We start from the raw sequence: 26,135 nt of genomic DNA, 5'->3' as shown, positions 1-26,135 counted from the left end.
GATCAGAGTCTTCCATAAAACACCTGCTTTCAGAATGGAGTTTGGTTCATAATCCTGCAAAAATGGCAAAATAAAGTGTCTTAATGACATATAGTGTCTGTCACATGTCTGCAATACATTACTTGAAGATTTAGTAAGGTAGGATTTGGGCTCCTTCGAGCTAAAAAGAGATTTTTTTTTTAATTTATGTGTTAAACTGGCAAAGACTCTGACTTTGTGTTAACTGCCAATGAAATGAGAGTGGATTTCACCCAAAAAGGGGTAGAGGCATGACACAGGAGTAAAGTACCTGGATGGGCTGCTGTCATCCCTATCCTGGATACAAGCGCTGTGTTTAAGTGTGTCTATGCGTATATGTTTAAGTGCAACACTTAAATGTACATCAATATGATGAGAACAACCTAAAATGATAGAAAATATCTTCGGGAAAATTTGACTTAAATTTCTTTGACATTTGGCCCCATGTTCTCTCTGCTAACATTAAGAGAGTAGGGGTTTTTTGACCTATACTGCAGTCAGCCACCAGAGGGTTATTGAGCTGTTTTGGTTTCACTTTTGGGGAGCTGTCATGTCATCCATCTTAAAAGAGGTCAATGGGCCGGCCCGCCATTCACTGTCTACAAAAAGCAGCAAATCCCTGTTTTTATCATCACAATTACTAGCCGGTGTTTAATTAGTTGGATTGTGCCTCAGTGTACCATTGGGACAGATCTGCCTCCACTGGGGAGGAGTATGATTGGAAAAGACGCACATTCAGAGCTTTCCCTTTTCTTAAAGTGACTGGGATCATTTTATTCTCATCAATTTGAACTGTGTTTACTTGGACTGACATCCTTTTTTAACCAACAGTGGAAGTTTAAAATACTTATCCTACATTTCATCTGACTCTCCCTCTGCCTCTTAAATTGCATGAGAATAATTACAAAGCTAAAAACAACCAGCAGTTCAAGCAAATTCAACCAATTCCTAGAACATAATGCAACAAGAACTAAGAGTTGATGGTGAACTTGCTGCGGCAAATTCAGCTTCCTCCATCCTTGATTATGCGGGGACTCTTGTTCTGTGAAGTCCTCTCAGGCTTCATCAAGCTGCACACCACCTAAAATTAGCAGGTCTTTGGCTTCTCATCATCATCTCATAGCGGAAGTGAAAGGAAAATCAAATATCCAGGAGGTCACGTAGGATATGCAAAAACATTCACTCACCACAGAGTATCACCTGCTTCCATTCACTCGCTCGTGTCCATGGGTCTTAATAACTTGCTCACTCACACACTTGGCTTCATCTCTTCACCATTCAGTCTGTAAAGTTTGAGTTAAATGAAGGGTCTGTTCATTCAGATGGTCTGGTATCCAGCATGGCTTCTCTTCCTGCCTATTAGATATGCAATGAGCACGATCAGCACCAGGCCTGCCAGAGCTGCTCCGACAATGATGGGGATGAGCATCTGGTCCTGGTCCATCTGACACTCCTCCGCTGGAGACGGAACGAAAAAAGAAAAGATGAGAAGGTGACATTTTATTGCAGAATTCTGGATCTCGAAACATGGAATTTATGTACAGTAGCTTCCTTTACATACATACAGTGCAGGCTGTCTGATACAACCATAATTTATGAAGGGTTGACACAGTTCATGTTTAAATGCCCTATGGAAATGCAGCATAAACACGGATTACTGATTCTGAACCTCTGAGGTTGTTGATGCAAGACTATGAGATCTCTCTTCAAGAATCCCTCTGACCACATCTCTGATTTTATTACAGCAAATCAAGTAGTTCTACTGTTGTTCTCATTACAATTCAGAATTTTTAACATTGATACAGATGAAGCGATCACAGGCAAGGGGGAGAGAGAGTTTGGGGATGACACAGGACCGCAGGCAGTAGTCGAACTCATGGCTGCAGATGAATTACAGCCTCAGTACATGGGGTACATGCTCCACCAACAGAGCCACCAGGGTGTCCCATACTATACTCGTACTCGTACAATACTTGATACTTTTTTCAATACCACAGTATACCTTGGCACACATTCATTCATTCATCATCCATAACCACTTATCCTTGAAGGATTGCGGGGGGCTGGAGCCTATCCCAGTTAACACTGGGTGAGAGGTGGGGTACACCCTGGACAAGCTGCCAGTTAACCGTTCACACACACATTCACACCTATGGGCAATTTAGAGTCAAATATTAACCTGCATGTCTTTGGACTGTGGACACAAGGAGAACATGCGAACTCTGCACTGAAAGGCCCTGCCCCAGCCAGCTGGGGACCTTTTTACTGTGGGGCAACAGTGCTAACCACTGCATCACTGCCTCAGCACACTTTTTTTTTTTTTAAATAACAACCTGCATACAGTGCTTACACAGAAACATTTTTTTTGGCAAGACTGATAGAACTGAAGTTGTGAATGTGGACATACAATTTTTTTTAATAGCTTCTGTACTTTTGATACTATAACGGATATTGTATCGTTTTAAACGTGATATTGAAAAAGTATTGAAGTATCAACTATCACTTTTGACAACTTTTGTGCTCATTGATGTCTGATGTTGGAGAAACAACCAACCTTATAAATGTGCATGAGCCTAATGAGGCCAACTCAGAAATAACATTTAAAAGAACAGCTTGGCATTTTTTGGGGGAAATGGGCTTATTCACTTTCTTGCCAAGAATTAGATGAGAAGATTGATACCACCGTCGTGTGCAGACAGTAAGCTGTAGTGCTGTCAAAAGTATAGATTTATCGATAAATATCAATTCTGAATATTTTAAATGCTTTCAATATTCATTTTCCATGGTGTTGATACACTGGTACCACCTGTGCTTTCTTACTCTCTCTTCTCTCTGACAGAGAATATTAAATTTTACCAGTCACTACATTGCCGTAGTTTATTTGGGCTGGTGAGTGAATCACTTCTATCAGCTACTCACATATTTTACCAGCATTTGGCTGAGAGCTTGTTCCTGGCTGCCATGTTATAGCCTTGTTATATTTATCTTTTAATAAAAATATAAAATTTTATGGCCTAAATGTTGTGTCAATTTCTGTCAATGGCATCAAAATTGGGACTGAATATCAACATTTGTCAAAGTATGGTACTAAAGGGAGAAATTCAAGTATTGTGACAAAACTACTAGGCGATTAATGTAGCTTAGCTAAGACTTGAAGCAGGGGAAAACAGCTAGCCTAGCACTCTTAAAAGTTAACAAACTGGCCTACTAGCCCATCTAAAGCTCTCATATTAACACAGTGTCTCATTTATTTAACCTGCAAACCAAACTAGTGAAAGAAATCAAGTTGTCATTTTATGGGCAGTTGCATGCTATAACTACTTCTGATGTTTTCGCAGATTTTAGAGTGGTATCAACTCTCCAGGAAATTCTATTTACCCAAAATGTCAAACCATTTGATAAAGAAAATTTGTGATAAAAAGTGAATAACAGTAGGGATGGTAAAAGACAGGTTTAGTACCTGTAGCAAACTGTTTGGTGGTGACTCCAAAGGGTTGGACCTGCAGTCTGAATGTGTTGAGGGAGAAGGTTGGTACCACAAACAGAGTTTGCTCTGCGTTGCACATGTAGGAGCGGCCCAGTGTACTTCGCAGGTAGTTTAGACTGGTGTTGCTGACTGAGAGGGGAGCTGTGGAGAAAGATTGGTCAGTAATTCTTTGAATGAAGTAAATCAAAGCCGAGAAAACAAAGTATGTTGCTGGTCACAAATGGCATACCAATCATATCAGACCAGTCAGCAAGCAGAGATAATGCACTCAGGTGGTACTTGTTGGTCGTGGAGTTCTGTGGACGAGAGGAGATGGGATGAATAAACACGCAAACAAAAACCAAACTGGTCATGTAGCTAAATTCAAAAAAGAGGAGGGATTATCTTACCAGAGTGAACGTGAAGTTGAGTGTGGTGATTCGCTGCTGTGTCAAAATCAAGGTAGCAGTGTTGGCTTCACATGATCCTGATGCACTTGTCAGATTTGGAGTCAGGTTTAGCAATTCTAGGACAGTCTGGTAAGTAGAAAAAAATTCATTTGTTTTATTTGATCTGTTGTGTAGAATAGACTGAAACGTATGTATTATTTTACTCTGAGTTATCCTTGTAAAGCTCTCTTTTACCTTATTCTGAGATCGAGAAAAATAGGAGACGTTGAGCTGCAGTCCCATTTGGGCAAGGAGACACTCAGTGCCATTGGTGTTGTTTACAAAGTATGTGCCCCGGTCAGGTGTTCCTGGAGGGGTTGGTGATGGAGCTACGGTTGTTGTAGTACTGGCAGTAGTGGTTGGAGCTGTAGTAGTGGCCTGATCTGCCCTACATACGCTTTCTGTGACAAAGAAACAATGAAGAAATATGCAATCAGCAGGTCGAGCAACCTTTAAACTCACCTTGGCCCATCACAATAACAAAAAACAACATTATTAAGGTCATGCCCGTATACCCTACAATAAACTAATAATGTAATTATCATGGCAGAGTTGTACCTGTTGGACTCAGGTCATTTCCTGGCATGTATGCCTCCAGCCTCATATTAGAGAAAGTGACATTTGCTTCACCAACTCTAAAAGTGGCGGGGCTCAAACAGCGGTAGGTGGTGTTGACTGTTGCCGAGATCCCAACTGAAGATGACACCACAGTGACCACATCTGGGACAAAATCAAACATACAGCAAATGCAGTTATCAATCTATAATATAGTACCAGTGAAATACAAGTCCATGTGATTTTCATTGTGTATTTATGAACAGAACTGCAACAATTCGTAAATTAAGTGATTAGTGATTGATTGATTTGTTTTGAGTCAGTTTTTAAGAAAAATAAATGTCTGATTTCAGCTTCTAAAATGTGAATACTTTCTTAAGCCCTCATGACATTGAACAGAATGTCTTTTGGTTGTGAACAAAACAAGACATTTGTGGATGCCACCTTGGGCACAGGAAAAAAGTGATCAAGATTTATCATCATTTTCTGACATTTTCTACTAATTAATCAAAACCAAAAAAAAAAAAAAAAAAAAAAAAAAAAAAATCATCATAAAATATTTTCCATTTTCCATATAGTTAGATCTAATGTAAATGTTATTGTCTATATAAGCACACTTGAGAACAAACTGAATCTGCACTGCACAGTTTGTTGCTGTATTTGTTCTCACCAGAGCTGTTGGCCTCAGGGAAAAGTGATGTGTCGCTGAGGTTGTACTGCAGCGTCAGGTTAGCAACACTGTACAGACTTCCACTGGTTGAAAAGCCCAAACCCAGAGCATGGCCGGGCCCAAACACTGCCACCAGCCATGGCGAGCTGCCATCTGTGCCACAGGAGCTGCTGCCTGTGTCGACTGAGGCGGAGTCAGGCAGGGGGACCTGCACTGTTCTCTGAGGAGAGACAAAAAATACGACTGGTGTTCACAACACACATCAGTTAAATCAATACTGATGGTTTCTAATATGGAAACCAGACTATTGTTGTCACTGTGCATACCGTGCTGTTTGAGGTGCTGTATGTGATTGAGAATGATGCAGAAAGCTCAGCCTCGATGCAGGTGGAGTTCCCTTCATTCACCTCAAGAGTAACAGCCTGAATGCAGCCTGCAGAAAACATGATGAGCAGAGAGGCACAATATTGAAATGATATGGAAAAACGTTCTGATAAAAGCAAACATCTTAAAACATACCACTCAAACTGAAAACATTTGTGTGCTGTGTGTCATCAGATGTATTGTACAGATATTAGAATACACACTTTTAGGTGTATTAAGTATTCATTACTAGATAAATAACAGAATAAGAAATACTTTATTGACCCCCGGGGGAAAAAAACTGAATTTTGATACTTGATTTTTGTGGCAGATTATACTGATATTGGTGAGTTTAAAAAAATTCTGATATTGATATTCCTTATTTAGATATTTAAAATGACACAAGGGCACTGAAACAGTTAACATTTATTGGTATTTTTAATAGTCATTGATAAAAATCAATTTTATTTAAAAAACACAAATATAAAAACATATAAGCTAATATGATATAGACAGATATAGCTGTGTTAGACTAGTATCAGGCCAATAATATTAGCCAACCAATATGTTGGTTTGGCTCTAGTTAATACAATACAATATATATCAATAACAATAATGGTCAACAATGGGTCAATAAATAAGTGCAAGAATATTATCAATAAGAGTATTGGTTGAAATGTACAGTACAAATGCAGTATTGATGCCAGTGTATATCATAGTATTGCACGTTTGAATTATGATTAAATTATTTTACTATTAGGTCAGTGTTACATGGTCAGTCACTTAAGAAAACAAAAAACAAATAAATAAATAAATAAACTGTGGGTTATTGGTCTTGACAGGGGTGAAAATAAGATAAAAGGCCAGTCTACTGACTCAGTGTGTCCGACACTTTGGGGGAGGAGTTCAAATGTTTGATGGCCACAAGTAGGAATTATTTCCCGTGGCGTTCTAAGGTGCATTATATGGGTCTTGTTGTTTTTATTTCTCTTGGCTGGCAAAGGTTACAAAATGCAAACAAATGATAACAATGATGATTATTAAAAATAAGCAGTGTTACATGATGCCATGTCCTACATACAGAGTCACGCAGTTCACACAAGGTACCACCAGAGGTCTGCAGACAGCTGAAAGTGACAGACCAAAACCTTCCCTGACACAGTTAAGCTGCTGCTACACTCTAGACTTGTAACAGGTGTAAGTGAACGTCTCCAGAACAATGTTGTCAGTAATCAGGAGCCATACTTGTTAGTTACAGTATACTAAAGGTAGCTCCTATGAACAGAATTACCAAGTAGCTTTCTAAACTCCTTGCAACTTTCACATCAGCATTTAAGGCTATTAATACCCATACGACCTATAAATCTATTGTCTATGTGTATGAGTGATAGTGACTGTAATTCTCCAAGATATTGTTTGGAAACTACAATGGCTATTCAGGACTCAGGTTTTTATCAACCCAACAATTCACATCCTCAAAAAAAATGATACAATAACGCAACACAGGAGTTTCACCGCTTGCTTCACACTTCCCAGAATGTCTACAAAGAAGCTGAGGCAGTTTGGCTCAAATGTGACCATTGCATGAGAGCAAATATTTCCATTTGGTGAACTTTTCAACAGCTCAGACACGTAGCTGTGTAGATTGTGTTGTATTTCTTTATTCTGGCTGGTCAGTCTTAAGTGATAAACTAAAATTTACTCATCATGCTGCCAATGCTATTGATATTTTACTGCTAAGAATGATTATTGGAATAGAGATGTTCCAATAGTAGCTGGTTAGCTGTTTACACTGCTGAGAGACAGATTTATTTAGCATTTGGCTTGTGGGTGGTGTTAGTTGCCCAAAGTGCCACTGGTACTAATTTCATAACTTGCTTATCACACAGCCGACTGACTGAGATCTTTCATATCTTTTCACTTCTCTCCCTGTCATCTTGAGCTCTCCCCATTAATATAATCTATTGATTGAAATGTACTTCAGTTTCTGCCAATCACACACCCCTTCCCCTGCTGCCTTGCTGAAACTTGACCCTGATGTTACCTCTGTGTTCACCCTGTAAACACACAGCACACGGTTTACACAACACTGCAATCTGATCATGAGGTAAAAGCGGCAGTGTGTACAGAGTATCAAGCTGTAGATAGCAGCATTCAGATGGCTGGTGTGGAAAGAATATCAAAAAACAGAGAGGTGTCCCTGTTTTGTGAGGAAATGCTGCTTAACTCAGAGTTAACTCATATAATAAAACTACTAGAGCTACAGACATGTGGGTCTGTTTTCCTGTGTCAGCAAGCAGCCAGGTGTGTGTGTGTGTGTGTGTCTGCGCGTGTTCAGGGCGATTAAACTGGCCATAAACTAACACTGTCAGTAGGCCCCTAATGGGCTGTGTGCAACACAAAGCCATCACAGCAGTCACATGAAGCTCTCAAATGTCACAACAATGAGGCCAATCTGCTGGTCCAAAACATTAACAAAACCTGGGTATTACATTAGAATAGAATAGAATAGAATAGAATAGAATAGAATAGAACAGAACAACAGACTTTTCCTGTGTCTCTTTTGATACAATTACCTAAGGGCAGTGACCTTTGTATTTTTAAGTCTTCTAAGTTAATGTGAAACTTTGAAAGGCTGTAGGCAGTGGTGGAGGAAGTACTCAGATCTTATGACACTGCATAAATACTCGGATGAAAAGTAGAAGTCATGCATTCCAGTTTTTACTTAATTAAAAAGTACAAAAGTACTGGCATCAAAATACAGTACTAAACGCAAAAGTGTTCCTGTATTCCTTATGCAGGATGGCCCATTTAAACAGGTGTATATTATATAATTGGCTTAGAAATATTGATAAATCAATATGTTAATTGGCTGGTAAATGTGGAGCTAATTTGAATTACTTTATATAGTTTAAATGCCGGGGTAGGTAGTAACTTAAATTATCACATAAATGTAATGGAGAAAAAAGTACAATATCAGGTTCGTAAAATACAGTGTAGTAGAGGTGGAAAGTAGCAAAAAATGTAAAGTACTAGTACAGTACAAGTACCTCAAAATTGTATTTAAGTGCAGTATTAAGTTAAGGTACTGAGTTACTTTCCACCACTGGCTGTGGGTCCAAGTTACACCAGGAGGTTACATGTTATATTAAGCCATGTCATGAATGAATACAAAGCTTTAATTACAAATGTGTTTAAGTATTATGTTTATATATTTTATGTATGTTATATTCCGTGTAAAGAACATCTTTACTCTTTAGGTAAGACAGGTAGTTCAAGACTAGCCTAGACTAGACTTCTCACCTCACCGAACAATATCCTACCTACTGCCTGTAATTACTATGTAACTTAGCCTACATAAAACACAAATACACAAATATGACTCTATAGCTACATTAGGACAACACATGGCTGCAAGTAACGATTATTTTCATCACAACTTAAATATTTAGCCATTGTAAGTGCAATGCCGATCATTTTCTGGATGAATACATGGATAGACTCGTCTATAAAATGTCAGAAAAAGTGTCAGGTGACATCTGCAAAAAGTCCACTGTGTTCGACTAACAGTTTACACCGAGATATTAAAATTTCTATTACCAAAGAGAAAGAAAATAATCAAAACAGTCATATTTTGATCCCTTGTTTCAGCTAGCTAAACTAGCGAACACCTAACGTTAATCTAACACTGACACAACTAACCAACGGTCGAATACGTAACGTCGTTCGCTCCAACGGTAGCGGCACGACGCCGAGCAGCTTTAAACCGTGAAACACTCACCAAACCAGGCGACGCTGAGCACGGCCAAAGCGTGACAGAGTTTCATCCTTCAGGTCAGCTCACGCCACAGAGCAGACTATTACTTTGTTGTCCCTGTAGAGGAAATAAAAAAAAAAGCCCGGAGATGTATTGTGTTGACGCCGCTGCAGGCGCAGGTGGGTCTACACGACGCGCGGCGAACTGCACTTGACTTCACGGACCGTTAGCGAAATCTGAGGCGTCACCTTTGGTCTTCCTGTTGTTGTTTACGTCCCCCGGCTGCCTGGAAGTATTAATTAGTATTTCCAAAGGCGATTCCTGCCGGAGGAAATGTTCAGTCGATGCGGTTAAATGTCGGTCACAGCCTCACTGACTGGATAAGCCATGTCTCGTCATGTGAACTAGTAGCATTTAGAGCCACCCAGTCACGTGAGACCGCCCCCTCTGTCTTTCACAAGGACTGAGCTCTATTCAAGGCAATACTTAGAAACTGTATGCTCCCTAACAGAAATAAAATGACATAAATATACACAGCAGGCTAAGAGACAGCAGTTTTGTCATCTGTAGCTGTATGACAAAATGATGGTTGATAAATTTGACTTATTACAGACTTACATAACTGTATAATGTAGGGTAGGTAACACCAACAAGGCGTCAAGAGACACCTAATGAGGAAAAAAGTGCACTTTTTGGAGTAATTTTATCATGAAATTACTTATTTTTCAGGGAACTGACACCAGTAACATATGTCAAAGCTTGTTAAGTAAAAGTAATTAATGAGTAGGGATAAAAAAAAAACAACAACAACACCAAGTGCAGGAATATTAGAGGTGGAATGTAACTAGTACCTTTACTCAAGTACTGTACTTAAAGGGATAGTTCCGATTATTTGAAGCAGGGTTGTATGAGGCTCAGTCAGTGTATTATTTACAGTAGATGCTGGTTGCACCCTCGCTTTGGAGAAGCAGAGAGGAGTACCAGCATGGAAGCTAAGGAATTTATTACTGTGGACAGGACAATAAGGTCCGCCTAAAATAAATCAATATCAGTTAAGTGTAGGCTATATTTAGAATATTTTCACTGGTTTACTTTGCTGCCAGCAAGACTTTTCTCATGGAAAATTGCCAATATATAAACCAAATATTGCTCTCTCCAAACCAACCAAACTCCATATGCAATATCAGTAATTTTACCATGCAGAACACAGGAGTTGCGAGTCTATCACTGCCTCAATCATGTATACATTTTCTTCAGTTGGTTGGTTTGGCTTCTCTTTCTGACACTTTTCTAACTAATCCATATCAAACACCAAGAATTTAACTCTAAATAAAATAGTGAGCTGGTAAAATAGTGACCACTAATCTTGAAATGATTTAAATACACACTATGTAAAAAAGGTCAATTATATGGTAGGCTGTCAGAAATGTAAAATCTGGAGCAAAGCATATATAGGCCTAATTTGCTATATGGGAAGGTAGCATGTGAGAGTGTACACACTCACACACTCACACACACACACACACACACTCTGTGCTGTGCAAGCTGTAAAGTGCATGTGTTGTGGGTAGTCAGCTGACACCTTCATCAATTCACGAGGGTGTGCAAAACCCTAGAAGGAACGCAGAGGCTGCCTTAATGCTGCTGTCCAAGACTTATCAGGACCCTGCCACATTCCCCCTGCGTAGTTCAACCATGCTTTTTAACCAAAAGACACGCTGCTTTCCTGTCTTAAAATAAGACTATAAAGTCAATCAATAACTCTTTATACAATAGTGGTTTAAGATCTATTTTTAACCACATAAAAGCTGTACATTCCCAGCTGTGAGAGTGAAAGTGTCATAAAACACATTTCATTTTCAGTTCCATCTTGCGGTAACTTGAGATATTAAACTCCTGAATGGCTAATTTCTATGAGAGTGATGACTAGTTTTTTTTAAAAATAGCCAAGAGCCCATCTAATCAAGTGTATGGAAAGCTTTCTCATCCACTTAATGTTTTAAATGCAGACTACGCAGCGACATACAAGCAGAAATCCTCCTTGATACTCACTTGTTCAAACTAGGACTGCAAGTAACAATTGTTTTCATTAAGTAATCTGACAAATATTTTCTTGATTGTTTTAGTCCATAAAATGTCAGAAAATGAAAATAGCTGCCTCCCAAAGCCCATGGTGACGTCTTCAAATGCCTTGTTTTGTCCTCAAGCCAAACATATTTGATTTATTGTCATAGAGGAGTACAGAAACCAGAAAATATTCACATTGGAGAAGCTAAAATGAAAGAATTTTGACAGTTTGTCTTCAAAAAAAACAAAACAAAATGATCAATCGACTGTCAAAATAGAGAGTTTGAATTATTTGATATTGGGCTGTGTGAGATTGAGTTGTCAGTGTATTAGCTACAGTAGATTTCGTACAACACGGTCACAGTTTGGAGAAGCAGAGAGGAGTACCAGCACGGAGGCTAAGCAGTTTAAGTGTATGCTATATTTAGAAGATTTTCACCACTTTTCTTTGCCATCAGACAGCCTTTTCTGATGGGAAACCGCTGTTACAGAAGCCAAATGTTGCTCCCTCCAAACCAACCAAACTCCACAGGCAAAATCAGTCCCTTTAGCTTGTAGCCAAAGGGAGCTTCTGACCTCCCGCTGCTTCGAACTGTTAGATTGTTTGTATTACTGAGTGACTTTTGTGTTTTAAAAGGAACGTTTGGATTCACCAAAGTAACACAGTAACACAAAAACTAACAGAGCAAGGCAGTGGTGGACCCGCAAGAGAACAATATTTGGCTTGCATAACACAGGTTTCCCTTGAGAAAAGGCTGCCTGATGACAAAGTGGTGAAAATATTCTAAATAGTGTCAACTTAAACTGATAGATTTTTTTTAGGTGGACCTTTTTTAAGCTAAAATACCTTTGATTTACTGACCCTGTCCACAGCAGCACATACACACTTCTTACACAGCTTCCTACTTTTCTCTGCTTCTCCTAACTGGGATGTGCCAAACACCATCTACGGTAACTAGTGCCTCACACAACTCCAGTTCAAACAATCCAAAGTATCCCTTCAATTGTTGCAGCTCTAGCTTAAACAGCTCTTATTTGACAATTACTGGCTTGTTTTTGCTGAATTTGGATTAATCTGAAGGAGTTGCACACTGTCAGCATGAAAAATGACTACAGAGGCAACAGCAGACATCTTCCAAAAAAAGAAAAAAAGAAAAAGAAACACTAGCTAGTTATCTACAAATAATTCATTGAATCATTAAATATCCATTTATTCAGGTTCACTGTTCTCACTCTTACATAGAATACAATCTGATCTACAAAAACGTCAGCACATGACATTGGACATTTGGACATTTTGGTCAAAACATAGAAGGTACCCAAAAGAAATACCCAAGTGGCTTGCCTGCATGTTATTCAGCTTCTGTGTTACAAGCAACAAACCCTCCTTCTGACCCAAACACGTCCGACCCAACACATCCGGCCCACTTCATTCTTCTCAAATCTCTTTCTCAAGTCTCTTCTTGTCCTCAACAGCTGTTTCTCTGCCAAATTAAGCAACCAGCCAATCAGGTTTACACTCAGCAGTTTATGCAGCCATTCATAAGGAGAACAAAAAGTGAAATAAAACAAAACTCAAGACAAACCAACTATAGTAGAAAATAAGTGATTTTAGAACGACATGATGGAGAAAAAAAGATCCCACTTCAGACAAGGAAAAAAAAAGAAAACAAAAACAAAAGGAAAGTGCTAGTTATTTTCAGTTGAGTTTTGCATTAGCAGATTTGTAAGTCACATAAACCAACAATCAACAACCCAGGTCACTCCTCCAGCCCCGTCCCACTAAAGGTAACGCAGAGTGGGAACAGTACAGCCAAATGTCTCTTGTCTCTCTGGAGCTCTGTGTGATCTGGACACTGCGTCCAGGATCGTGGATGGAGGGAAAAAATACGGGCACCAGAGGAGAGTCGGGCGGCTGAGGGGCTGTGATGCTGTTTTTTGGGGGGGCCAGCTGTACGCTTGCTGTGAGGAAAGCATGGCGGTAGCAGTGGTACCCCTTCAGGCAACATAGTGGTACTGGTTAGGAGTCTCCTTGTCTCGTTCCATGTAGTCTCTGTCTATGAGTGACTCAATCCGCTTCTTCAGATCGCCCGGCTGTGGAGAGGAAAACAAGTCAGATGATGAGGAGCTTTGTGTGTAAGTATTAGTTAATCTCCTTTTGTTCATGACTAAATTGTCAGGACAACATAAATGAAAAAATATTAACAACAAAAATTCTGATGAAATCATTATGCTCTGACGAATAAAGACGAGATTAAATAGTTGGCTCTGTTAGGGTGAACAACATAAATTAGAACGCAGTGATTAACCATCTGAGAGCACTAATAAATAGCCAGCTGAACCATTAGCTGCTGCTAGCAGTTGGCCTCACAAATGAAGAGTGCCTCATCATCACCAGTGGCTTGTCATGTGAAACAAAGGAGGAGAGACAACCTGGGGACACATTTCTTAATGATTAATAATCCAATGAGGATGGAGAGTCTTGTGGACTAAAGATGTGTGGGAAAACCAAACACAGCCAATTTGAAAAGACACCTGGAAACACACCATCCTGTTATGTAAGTTGATTTATTTGATATATACTTAATAACCTTTTAGGACTAAATATAATGTTAGTCTAGCTTAAAGTTCTGTGTGAATTCAGAACACATGGCCTCCTCCCTCAACATATTGCTAAATTTAACAGTGCAACGTTTACAGTAAACATCTGCTCCTTCAAAGATAATTATGATATCTGATGACTCATGTGATGACTTTATGATGACTCATAACTTAACATAATTTGGTATTAATTTTAGCCCCATGTTAAGTGAATAAACATGTTTTTGAGATAATTCTTGTCTTGTCTTAAATGACTAATTTTACACATTTTTTATACCTGCTGATTTATTAAAACAGACTTCACCTGAGTGAAACATAACATTGGATTTAGCAAAGACCTAAGTAATATAAAAAAGTCAATTTTATCAGGTAATAAACACTATAATTGTCTGAAAGCTAAAGATGACGAATCAATAATAACTTATGCATTATTTTTTGTATGACATGAAAGAAAGTGTCAGTAACTAATTCTCAGCTGAGATGACTAAACAAACAGTTCTACGTCGGCTTACTTATTATTGGAATTTTACAACTGAATGAAATATCCTTCAAGCCATTACAGTATCATGAAAATAAAAATGACTAAAAGCCTAAATCTTGACAAACAAAAGCATAAAATGTGATTTTGACTAAAATTTTCAGTAAGTGACTTGCAACAATGGAATGAGAAGCTTAGTAAATGTCACCTTGACAGGGAACTTGAGCTGGTTGTAGAGCTCCGATACCAGTAGGTTGTGACTGAGGGTCTTTCTCATCTTCATGATGCGAACCACAGCTGCATCAATCTGATACTGCCTATCTTGAAACACGCGCTCCGTGGTGCTGACCTGCTCCTCTACCTGTAAGGAAAATGTGTTTAAAAAATGGGTGAGAAGTACTGTTTTTCACAGGAAGACACATGTAAGTTGTACAGCCTTGAATGTGGTGTGTGTGATGAAGAAACAATAGAAATGTGTTGTTATTTTTACCGTTTCTTTCATTTGGATCTGGTTGATCTTGATGCGGAACAGCTTGTGTTTAAAATCAGTGTTGAAATTGAAACGGTCTCCATCCTCCACGTCTTTCCCTCGAGGGTTCTTGTTGAGGACGCGTGCTTTTCCGCAGGCAAGGGACTGCAGTGTTCGCCTGAGCTCTCCCTCCTCTGTGCAGGACAAGAGAGGAAGATAATTTGATACCGCAGGTGCTTCTGACACAATAGAATAGCTGTTCTACATATTTAAAGACATTTTACCTATGCCAGTGGCAGTTCGGATCTCCTCCACGCTGAACTCTTCTCCCTCATTAAACATCAGCAGCACCAGCGTCTGGAACAGAGACACCTGCAGTTCCTTCTTACCCTGCAGGATGAAACAGTAATTTTAAGAACAGTTAAGACAATTTGTTTCTCTGCTCTGTTAGGATAAACCAGTCTCTTACCTCTTTAAACTCTGCCTTTAGCACAGCGTGGCCCAGTGTAGGCTGCCACTGCAGCTTCCTTCCACTGTGCTTGCCCAGGTAGAACAACTTGAACACCTCCTGCAGTTTTACCATCTACCAAAACATCATAAAGATGAAGTTTATACCAAGACTGTTCTGAACAGCCAGTTAAGAATCACTTGAGGATGTTGCAAAGTTTAGGGAACATCAGTGGTATGATGCAATACGTGAAATACAGTCAACCCAGATCTTTTTTTTTTATTATAAATAAACATTGTTTAAACAAACAGTCTGATGCCCAAGTTCTGCTTAACCCACAAAAATGTTGAAATTTAGGATTACACAACTTTCAGGTGCATAAATGACTCCAATGTACTGGTCCAGTATATTTGTCAGAATTGCCAAAGCACAGTGTGCACACAGGACAGCACCCCAACATAGAAACAAGGTTACTGAAGGTTATTGGTGAAAAAACATTTTGGTTAACTGAAATAAAATAAAAACCTAGAGTAGACTTTAGCAATAAAAATAAATAAACAAAACAAAACATTAAACAATTGTGTACTTATAAAACTATTTGTCAACACAGCAAGCTTGAGGAGGTATTGGTGCATAGACTGGAGAGAGACTGGAAAGTCTACACGTCTCTGAGTCAGTTATGTTTTAAGTGTAATGCCTATTCTATGAAAAAGGCCCATATATCTTAAAAACAAAGTAAAACTTGTACTGACACTACTGAAAATGAAATTAAAAGTAAAAATGGAACATTTTTGAATGATAAAAACAAAAAAAGAAATACATACCAATGTAATAACTGTATATAAATGCTTACCTCTGGGGGCAAGTGGACCTCCATAGGTGTGTATGAAGGCCAGTATCCCATAGTGAGGATGTTGACAGTTAGTTCTATGTTGCTTGGCTCACTCTGGTTCTGTATATACTGAGTAGAAATGGCATAATATTTACAGTCATGCATGAAAAATGCATTAAATGACACATCACAGTGGAACGCCTACACATACTATTAATATGGCATCAATATTTTAAAGATAACATGTATGCTTTTAAGTGTGTATGTGCAGAGAGACTTAAAGCACCTGTTTGAACTGGATCATGATGTCTTTGGACAGCTCCATGTCCTTGAACATCCCCTCGAGCTTACTGGTAAATGCCGCCCCACATTCTGGAGGAAGTCAAAACCACAAGATATCACAAGTGACTTGTTCTCACACCACCACACACGCAGAGATGATTCATTATGTCAGAATAAGCTTCAGCGCTTCATCTGATGTAATTCTGTTTTTTTTTTTGTCTCTACGCTGTGCTGTGACGGAGAGGATCAAGGGGGAACTTCAAGTCTCCAACAGGAGGATTTTTAAGTGTACTAAAGGACTTTCATTGTCCAAATTTTAGGCAAAAATCTATCTCATCAAGGGTATAATGTGCTTCTACTGTACAGCAAGGCTGCAATAACGATTATTTTCATTACTGATTAATGTGCAAATTATTTTCATGTTTGTTCATTTAGTCCATTAAAAGTAAAAAAATGTGAAAAATGCACATCACAATTTCTCAGAGCCCAAAGCAACATCTTCAAAACTTCTTTTGTCCAATCAAAAGTATAAAACCCAAAGACTCTTCTGTTACCATCATAATTGAGAGAGAAAAGCAGAAAGTCCTTACATGTAAGAATCAAATTAGTATCAGAATTGTTTTCTTTCCATTGACCAATTAATTAATCGACTAAACGTTGCAGCTCTACTGTACAGGGCAGGGCAACAAAATTGTATACCTCTTACAATCATAGATATTATTGTTGAGCCTTCCAATCATATCCTAAATTTATGAGATACGAGATATAAACACACTGGACTCACCATGTTTGAGCTTGGAAAGCATGGACTTCTCAGCATCAACAGAAGCACTCTTGCCGACCAGCAGACGCTTGGCCAAGTCCTTCTTGTAAAAAGCTTCAAACACATCTTTTCCTGTGAGAGAAAAACAGAGATTTAAGTTCTCATCAGAGTGTAACAAAGTTTATAATGGTTAGTGACACTATCTGACTGAGAGAGTAAACATACTTCCATTTTTTCACCATTAAATCTTTTTTGTAGTCTACAGATTATAAAACCATTTGAGGCAAATCTGTGATACTGGGCTATATAAATGAAAATGGACTCGACTTGAAATATGCTCTCACCACACACACACACACAAACACACACTAACAGACAGACAGAAGTGTGACTGACCATGTATGAAACGGAAGATTATCATGATCTTGTCCAGAATTCTCTCCAGCTCCTCCTCTGTAGCCTCCTTGTTCCCTGCTCTCAACTTTGAATCCACATATTTTGCTGGATGAGGGGAAACATAAACCAAGAGAAGTTATTATCACATGCTGGAACTAATAAAAACCACAGTAAAATGTGCTGTGAAAATTAACTAATGAGTAGAATGACTGTCTTTTATACTTTGTCAAAGTTGTAAAAATTATTCAAGTCACGGCTGCCGTGGCATGTCATGTATTTGTGTGACCCACCAATAAGTTCAGCAGGTTTGTTGGGCCTCTTGTTGATAAACGTCTCAAAGGCTTCCTTCATGGCGTTGATGAATCCCTCGTTCCGTGTGAAGCAGCTTTGTGCCACGTTGTCCATCTTGTCCTTGAAGTCAAGCAGGTCTTGCACCATGTCCTTGTCTTTCTCTGGAGTACAAACGATCTCTCCACCAAAGGACTAAGACAGGAGAAAGTTTCAATAATGTGTGTGTGTGTGCATTTCTCAAGGACATGGACATGTTTTCTTGATGGTAATGCTTTGTGTTATATTTTGGTTGAGCTCTTTGTTTACCTTTATGTAATCCCTCCAGAACTGCAGCAGTGTGGGAAGTCCTCCTTTCACCTTGCTGAAGAGCTGGTAGAGGAGGGTCAGCTCAGTCACACGGTTTTCATCCAGCAGGGTGCTAAGACCTGCCACAAATATGTTACAATATTATTAAAAACTAAAGGAAAAAAGAAAGAAAGAAAAGAAATCAACTGCATTTTACAATTTAAGGTTTATGACTAAATCAAATTCACTATGACAGCATGGACATGGCTGTACAAAGAGGGTAAGATAACATGATTTGCTTTAGTCATGGATTACTGCTCTTGTAAATTTTAATTGCGACCATTTCATGGTTGCTCATAAAACAGATAGAGTAAACAGAAAAGATTAAGTTTTAAATGAGCAACCGAAATAGCACGTGATTTACTGAGAAACTAGGACGTCTTACAATGTAATGCAAATCAAATGAAGAATGCCGTAAACTACAGCCTCAAGCATGACCAGAGTGGAATCAATAATCTTCGGGCACAGTTCAACAAACTCTGTACACAATAAGCTTCACAAATGTATTCTATATTACCAAACACAGGCTAAAGTACAGCACGAATTAAACTTGTTCAGGCAAGCCTACCCTTTTGTAGTATTGCAGTCATATGTTCTCCTAAAAGTTGTTTCTCCACACAACTAATGAGTGGTTTCCTGAAAAATAATGAGGAGAAAACAAGATGAAATAAAATTAGAAAAAGTATCCAAAAGCTGTAATAGATGTCCATCCTTTTAATTTGTAAAAACCCTTTCAAGAAAATGCCTTTCTGCACAGAGAGATGTGTTTAGATATTTAGATATATTTCTGCACATCAATTATTTGGTGAAAACTAATGAAAACTGGGGTTACAACTAATGCTCTAGGGTCAAGTGTTTGAAGCCACTGGATGAAAGCTATAAAAATATTTAAATCAAGCCTGATAGTATGGTTTTGCATGTAACCCTAAAACTACACTATTATACCAAAACAAACTGAATATTTAGAAGATGTTGAGTGAACTTGATGTAAAAAAAATGATGAAAAGCTGTCAGTTGACACTATTATGCAACTTTTGATTGCTGGTCAAAGAGTTAACACCTTGGCAGTTCATCTATCAGTTTATATAACAAGCACATGCAAACTGTCCATGCATACTGGGTTTACTTTAAGTGACTCCTGTGAATTCAAGGAGGAACCTCATGGTATTGTAAAACAGGTGCACTCTACTGTAAAGGGTAACTTCAGTATTTCTCAACTGGAACCCTGTTTTCGCATGTTTTTGTCTCCAACTGAAAATTTAAATTTAAAGCTTGAAACTGTGGTAAGACGAGCCAAGACGTTTTTGGTGAGTTTTATTTTGTTTCTGTTGAGTTGGAATGAAACCTTTTCCGCAAAAAGATAAAACGAACATTTTGGTAATGGCAGTGGGTTTGTTTGACGAGAACAATAAAACAGCTTTATTTCTGGTTAAATAATACGTATCTTACTCTGTAATAAAGGTCCGTCTCTGTAGTGATTCTTTCCATTATGCTGTCAGAAACTAAAAAATACAGACTTACCCTTTTCTGCTTGGAAAGAAATGGCAATTATTACTTATTTCTGTTATTATATTATTTTATTGAGATTCGTTATGAAGCATTATCTTTATTGTAGATATTTATGATGGAATAATGAAATGTAATTTTGAATGTGTGACATGATTTTTGTCTCTGATATGAAAATGTCAAAGAACCTACTGAGTGCTCTGGTCGAGGTAGCTCACGATACGATCATTCTCCTCCTCCAGCCGACGAGCCACATGGTGCAGGTACTCAGGCACCTGGACACACACAAACACACATACATACACATCCTCAGCATTATGCATGTATATCAGGTGACTGATGAACAAGTGGGACCACATGATGCACTAAAATAATACTGTCACTCACATCTCTCTCCTGCATCAGCCGCTGTCCCTCTGCTGCGTACAGACGATTGGTCTCAATCAAAAATCTCTCCTCAAAGGAATCTTTGTAAACCTGAACAAATGTAACAAAGTCAGGAGGTCAAAATATTGACACACATTCAGTCCATATATTGATTCGTTATGGTAAACAGACGATCAGATACCTGCAGGTCTGACAGCATGCCCAGTAGACTCCTGAGCAGACTGCGGTCTATCGTCTCTCCGTTCCGTTCAAGTTCTATCTGCTCCAAAATGCCGTCCACTGTGCGCTTCTGAACAGCACTGTCACTCACAATGTGGGTACGAAACAGCTCCAGCCCAGTGTCCCTACAATGTACACAGAACATCAGCCTCCTATACAAACAGTCTGCATTAACAAACAGATTAATCTGAAAAAACTGTAATCTTACCAGATGGAGGGCAGTAAGGAGTTCTGAAGCACATAGGTACGATCCAGGAAGAGAAAGATACTTCGGATCATTATCTGTAAAGAGAAAAAGAACCTGTCAACCATGAGATTTTCACTTTCCTATAGCTAAACTCACATTTCTGTCGAACATCAGACTCACAGTTTGTCTGCAGTGGTCCTGCCAGCAGCGATTCATTCGCTTCAGGAAGGAAAGGTTGTCCAAAGACTCTGTGAGCTCCATGTTAAGGAAAGAAATATTACATTCACTCAAGTCATTAAACCAAAATGTTGAATGATGATGCTTCACAGCATCCTGTGGCTAGGCAGCATTTATAAACACAGCAGTTTCACTTGGCTCAAAAAAAGATTTGGTGTTCAAGCTGAGTGACATTAATGGCTTTTACTCTTATCTGTCTTGAGCATGCTGAGGTTCTAATTAGAACGAAAAAAGGCAAAAATCTGTATTTTAAGTTCAGCTTGCCTGAAAACAAAGTCTTAAAATAGCTATAAAGCAACTGGAAGACATTAAATATGACTGAATAAATGAAAAGGTCCTATAATTGGATTTCCTATAATTTGAGCAAATTATGTTAATCATATTTTGCTATGAATCTCCTGTGTTATTGTACAATATGTCAAACATTTGTACACGATTTGTCAGTTGCAGCTACTGCTCATTATAGGCCCTCTGTGTAGGGTTTGGAAACATAAGGATAACTGCCAAACTTGTTATACATTGACCCCTGGTGAGAGAAAACTGCAACAACAGCTGAACTGTGCCAGGAGAGCCCAGACTGCCATATTCTTCTATACACCAATGTTGTTTTTGTGTTTAACAGCAGGATGACAACAGGCCATATATACTTTTGGGGGCTTTGTGACTTTAATTTTACAGGACAGCTACAGATACGACAGGAAAGGTGGTGAAAAAGTTGGGGGATGACATGCAACAAAGGGCCGTGGGCAGGAGTTGAACCCACAGCTTCTGCTGAGGACTCGCAGCCTCAGTACATGGGGCAAACGCTCTACTAACTGAACTACCAGGCCGACAGGACAAATTCTTCTTATCACACTTTCCCATTTAGACAAACAGAACCACTGCTGTGACTTTCAAGTTGTTCTACATTCCTGCTAATGTTCAAATGTGTGCATCAAAATAAAACTGGTCCTTATTCACAGTGCATCTCCTAGAAGCAAAATAAAACAAAGTCATACCTAAACTGGATGGATCTGGTGACACACTGTACAGCGTTGGTGTTATAGATGTCTGAGTTGCCACTGGACAAGGACGTGAATTCAGTGAGGTAATGTTTGCAACGTTATTCTTCTTGGGCTCCATGCATCCTTCGTATTGCAATTTGTGGTGTTTTTTCAGGTGGTTGAACAAGTTAGATGTGTTGCTTTGTGGTCTCATGCACTCTTTGCAAGTGATTCGTTCTTGCTTGACATCACTTGTCTTAAATCCAAAATACTTCCAAAGAATAATGATCCTTCTGCTCTCTATTGTATATTACTCCTCTACTCTGGACTGCAGCCACAACATCCAGTATTTTTTTTTACAAACTACCACTGCAGGGTGTGCATGCAGTGACATGTCAGTTACCCAAAAGTGAAGTAAAAACATCTAGATCGCCCCGTGGTGGATGAATGTTGATTTGGGAAGGGCTTTTTTTCATATGCAGCAGACTTTTCCATGAGCAAAGCACGCATTTAAAACGTCAATACCACAGGTGATTATGTTCCCAGTGTGGCCAAATGCAGTGTAGTTTATGGTAAATAACTGGTTAAGTACAAGTTAAGACAGAGGTATTCATGAGATATGTACCGTCAAGCACATGTCTGTCTTTCACAATGCTTTTTGCACCAAAATATGAATCCTATTAATCCCAACCTCGATGTTTTAACAGTTTCAACACAGAACTTGCCTGATGTAGTTGTAAAGAAAAAGGATATTCTCTAAACTGGTGGATCTGGGCTTGCACATGATCCTCACAGACCTGCCGTAGCTGCTTGTACAGCGTCGGGGAGACTTTATATGAACAGAGGTTCTCCACCGCCTACAAGAGAGACAGAAGGACAGAGATGAGGAAAAGTGACACAAGCAGAAGAGCGAATTTCACAATTATGTTCAATGACAAACAGTAGAGGACACATGTAACTGGATTATGAGTGCTGTATATTAAATATTAGGGGCTGTACCATATGTCCTTTTCGTTTTTTTTAATCTCAAAGCCTCTACTGATGTTCTAATCGTCAAATTGAACAAAGTGGTTTATCATATTACATGAGTTAGTCTTTCTCTTATTAAATTACCTTTCTTTCATGAACATCAGTCATCAGTTTTGTCAGCATCAGTGTATTTTATGTTGCTGTTAGCTTGTTGTTAGACTGCCCTGTGCTTCCCTTTATATGTGACAAATGGGAGAGCAAACAGTTTCTGACTGCAGTGAAAATGCATGTTTTTTTTTTTTTGAAAGGTTAAACACCAACAAATATGGATTGAAGCAAAATATTTCTTCACAACACCGTACAGTTATTGGAAATGTTTGGATCACGTGAGTCGGGAACAATCCTACAAAGCCACTGGAATGTAATTTTACAAACAGCATATTACTGTTAATATTAGTGAAGCCTCTTTATCTGCTACTGTGCAGGAATACCGGGTTTAAACAGAATGGATAGACATGCAAAAAAGAAAAACAGCTGTGCAGCTTTCAAATGATTGAATGAACTAATTGGTTTAAAATTTAAATGTAAACATGAATGAAGCCTCGAACAATGACAAAAGTAGATATTTTGTTTAGTCTTGGGATACATTACACATCTAAAGTCTCAAATGTCTACAAAGTATTGGCAACTCAATGTCTGGACTGTATGACCTGCTAAAAGATCATGTGTATGTAACTAATTATATTTTTTCTCCTCATGTGGTTTTGCACTGATATGTTTCTACAATCCCAGGGGCTGGGAGAAAAAATAATCGAACTGCCAGGTGTTTAAACAGACTGATGGACAACAAACCTGATAGAGTTCCTCCAGATTGTACTTGATGGAGGTGCTGTTCTGGATGGCACCCACCGCATCTCTTAGCTTCAGCCACGTGTCCTCAGTGTAGTTCTCGGCTAGTTTTGGCCTGTCTATTACAAAAAGCCAGTGACAGTGTTAAAATATAACTGCTGAACAAGCTTACATGAACCAGTTAGCTCAAAACTGCACATCTGCTAACATCGATCAAAAAAATCTGAAAATATGTTTCTACAATTTTTATTTTTTCATTTCAGCTCCACACAAACATCTGGCAGTACAGGCAGTAATGTATATATCTTGCATTCAAAATGGAAACTAAAATGAGGTAATATTAGTTTTCATGGTCATTGTTAGGATAACTGACAATGAACCTCTTACAGCACACACTTTGGACTAACAGTTAAAAAAGTAAATACACAGTTGTGACAGAATAAAGTGCAGAGAGCAATTTTAGTTACAGAGCTTGATTTAGACTCTTTTAAATTAAATATTCACTTTCTAGTTTCTTAAACTAGTATATAAATTGGACATTTATTGTTCTGGTTTGTTATTCTCCACTAAAAATACCCTTTTGTGGCCAAATCCTATGCCCTTAATTATCAAAATACAAAGATAGTTTTGTTTTAGATGGCACACATGCCTGCAAAACTTTGTATGCCTTTATGAAAAGTTATTGTATGTTATAACAAAAGACTCTAGCACTCTGACATCAATCATTTTTTTACTGCATGTTAAAGTAATGATTTTTTTTAACATTTAATTTTTAAAATGTCAAAAAATAATGAAAGCCTGTCACAAGTTGTCAAGTGATAACATATAATTATTTGTTTAGCCTCAAGTAACAAACAGCCAACAGTTATTACATTTTTGTAAGGTATGAAATTGTTACAGTAATCAATTTCTTGCAAGTAATGCAGTAAATGGTATGTTTGTTTTACCAACTTGTTAAGAATAGAATAACCTCTGCAAGGGGGAGGAAAAATCAAAATAAAAACGTTGATGTGATTTCTGCTGGGCTCCCTGTCAAAAATGAAGGTCCCCTTACGATTTGTAGGCAGGTGCTCAGTACCAAACACGAAATACTTTTTTTTTCTCCCTCAATCAAACCTTTATTTCCACACCAACACATGACATGTTCTCTGGAAGTATTACATAGCCTATGCAAAATATAAAGATGTAAAGGCCTAAATAGAACACATATACTTGAATAATTGTTATCATCTCTATTTCTGACTATTCAAATTATTTTCCTTTTTAAGTTAAGTACATTAAAAAAAAGTACAAAAAACAAACATTCTTTGGCTGTTATAGAACATTTTGCCAAAGAAGTCAAATTAAATGCTTTGACATACTCTGTCAAATCAGATATTGATATAGCTGATATTTATGGGCTAATATTTGCAAATACCGATATAGCTGTGATAGGCTTTATTGGCCCTGATATTTGACGTGCATCCCTACTAATTAATTAATTCATTGTATAAGCACACAATTTATCTTTATTTAGACCTGAAGTGGGCTACACACTTTTTTTTGCAGACATCTGATGGGACAGCCAGAAGTTGCGAGACTTTTAAAACAATGCAACGAGCAAAACAAATAAATCACTAGTAGATACAAGCATGTGTGATTATTAAAACAGGCCCTATTCAAATCTGACATGGGGAGCAGCATACTAATCAGAGCAGTTAAGTCAGCATATCCTTAATATTTCCTGTAAGAAATGTATACAACGCAGAGACAGACATGTTATGTACACTATCTTTAAGTTACAGTCCCTGTTGTGTTGAGATAAATCGATGTGACTGATGCTGTTGCTGTTAGATAACGAAGGTGAAAAGGATAATTGATTGTTACCTTTGAAATTTTTGATCACTAATTTCTTGGAAGCGCCAGTTTTGCTTGAGGCCACAGCGGAGGTCCTGGCCATCCCGTTGGTGTTGTGCTCCGTTATAGCAGAGAAGCTGGCTCTCTTGTCCTGTCGGGTGTCCTCTGCCATTATCAGATTAGCGCTTTGGCTTAACGCTGTATGGTTCAAGTGTTTTGCTAAGTTAGTGCTGGGTTGTTCAGTAGCCTCCTGTTTGTTTACTGTGCTGAAACACAGCCTCTTTGTTGAACCAGTGATCTTTGGTTGACAGCGCAGACAGTCGCAGAGTATTTAAAACACATGTACAAACACTGACTAACACTGTGGTAATTAATCAGCAAACATAACTACCGTCAGCTAAGTAAACAGATAGCTAGCTAACAGTATGTTATCTGAGACTGCAGCACACTTTAGCTCCCAGTTTTCGTCTTCTCCACAACACTTTAGCTTTAGCTCTGCAGGCTAGTCCATGCCGGTCTTTACTAACCCACTAACAGGTTTTAACTAGTTAAATTAATGTAATCTGCGACACTAAACAAAAACGTAGAAGAGACATAGTTATCGCTGATATAACAGACCCATATTATTGGTGGCTTTCTTTACCCACATAGCTAGCTAGCACAACAAAATGGCTTTTCTCAGACAGTTCAGTTGGACAGGTGCATCTTGGGT

General features: G+C 38.5%; 2 protein-coding genes across 2 annotated transcripts; both read right to left on the bottom strand.

Annotated features, from left to right (window-relative positions):
• Positions 1-219: 219 nt before the first annotated feature.
• lamp1a (lysosome associated membrane protein 1a) lies at positions 220-9,705 on the bottom strand. The gene is made up of 10 exons (XM_084715197.1): positions 9,297-9,705; positions 8,845-8,847; positions 5,485-5,591; positions 5,159-5,378; positions 4,492-4,653; positions 4,129-4,334; positions 3,895-4,020; positions 3,735-3,801; positions 3,479-3,646; positions 220-1,476 (listed from the first exon to the last, which is right to left on the bottom strand). The coding sequence occupies exons 1-10, from the start codon at positions 9,346-9,348 to the stop codon at positions 1,337-1,339; spliced, it is 1,251 nt and encodes a 416-aa protein (XP_084571323.1). The 5' UTR covers positions 9,349-9,705; the 3' UTR covers positions 220-1,336.
• A 2,826-nt stretch (positions 9,706-12,531) lies between these two features.
• On the bottom strand, positions 12,532-26,114 carry cul4a (cullin 4A). The gene is made up of 20 exons (XM_084715173.1): positions 25,454-26,114; positions 23,591-23,706; positions 22,523-22,626; positions 20,730-20,799; positions 20,571-20,644; positions 20,325-20,487; positions 20,144-20,233; positions 19,949-20,031; positions 18,819-18,886; positions 18,212-18,330; positions 17,905-18,097; positions 17,615-17,719; positions 17,240-17,350; positions 16,460-16,545; positions 16,195-16,302; positions 15,363-15,476; positions 15,178-15,283; positions 14,915-15,087; positions 14,633-14,785; positions 12,532-13,439 (listed from the first exon to the last, which is right to left on the bottom strand). The coding sequence occupies exons 1-20, from the start codon at positions 25,593-25,595 to the stop codon at positions 13,344-13,346; spliced, it is 2,274 nt and encodes a 757-aa protein (XP_084571299.1). The 5' UTR covers positions 25,596-26,114; the 3' UTR covers positions 12,532-13,343.
• Positions 26,115-26,135: the final 21 nt, after the last annotated feature.

This window comes from Lutjanus erythropterus, chromosome 1, assembly GCF_056507025.1.
Source record: "Lutjanus erythropterus isolate fLutEry1 chromosome 1, fLutEry1.hap2, whole genome shotgun sequence".
Taxonomy (NCBI): domain Eukaryota; kingdom Metazoa; phylum Chordata; class Actinopteri; order Lutjaniformes; family Lutjanidae; genus Lutjanus; species Lutjanus erythropterus.
The sequence above is the reverse complement of the archived record's forward strand: the minus strand, read 5'-3'. Positions and strand labels throughout refer to the sequence as shown.

Coding starts and splice junctions, on each gene's coding strand:
- lamp1a (XM_084715197.1), bottom strand. CDS start 9,348: ATGAAACTCTGTCACGCTTTGGCCGTGCTCAGCGTCGCCTGGTTTGGT. Junction 5,379..5,484: donor ACAGCACCTCAAACAGCACG/GTATGCACAGTG, acceptor GTCTCTCCTCAG/AGAACAGTGCAGGTCCCCCT. Junction 4,335..4,491: donor AAATGACCTGAGTCCAACAG/GTACAACTCTGC, acceptor TCTTTGTCACAG/AAAGCGTATGTAGGGCAGAT.
- cul4a (XM_084715173.1), bottom strand. CDS start 25,595: ATGGCAGAGGACACCCGACAGGACAAGAGAGCCAGCTTCTCTGCTATA. Junction 20,234..20,324: donor GCATGCTGTCAGACCTGCAG/GTATCTGATCGT, acceptor ACATTTGTTCAG/GTTTACAAAGATTCCTTTGA. Junction 15,477..16,194: donor AGGTCCACTTGCCCCCAGAG/GTAAGCATTTAT, acceptor ATGTTTTGGTAG/ATGGTAAAACTGCAGGAGGT.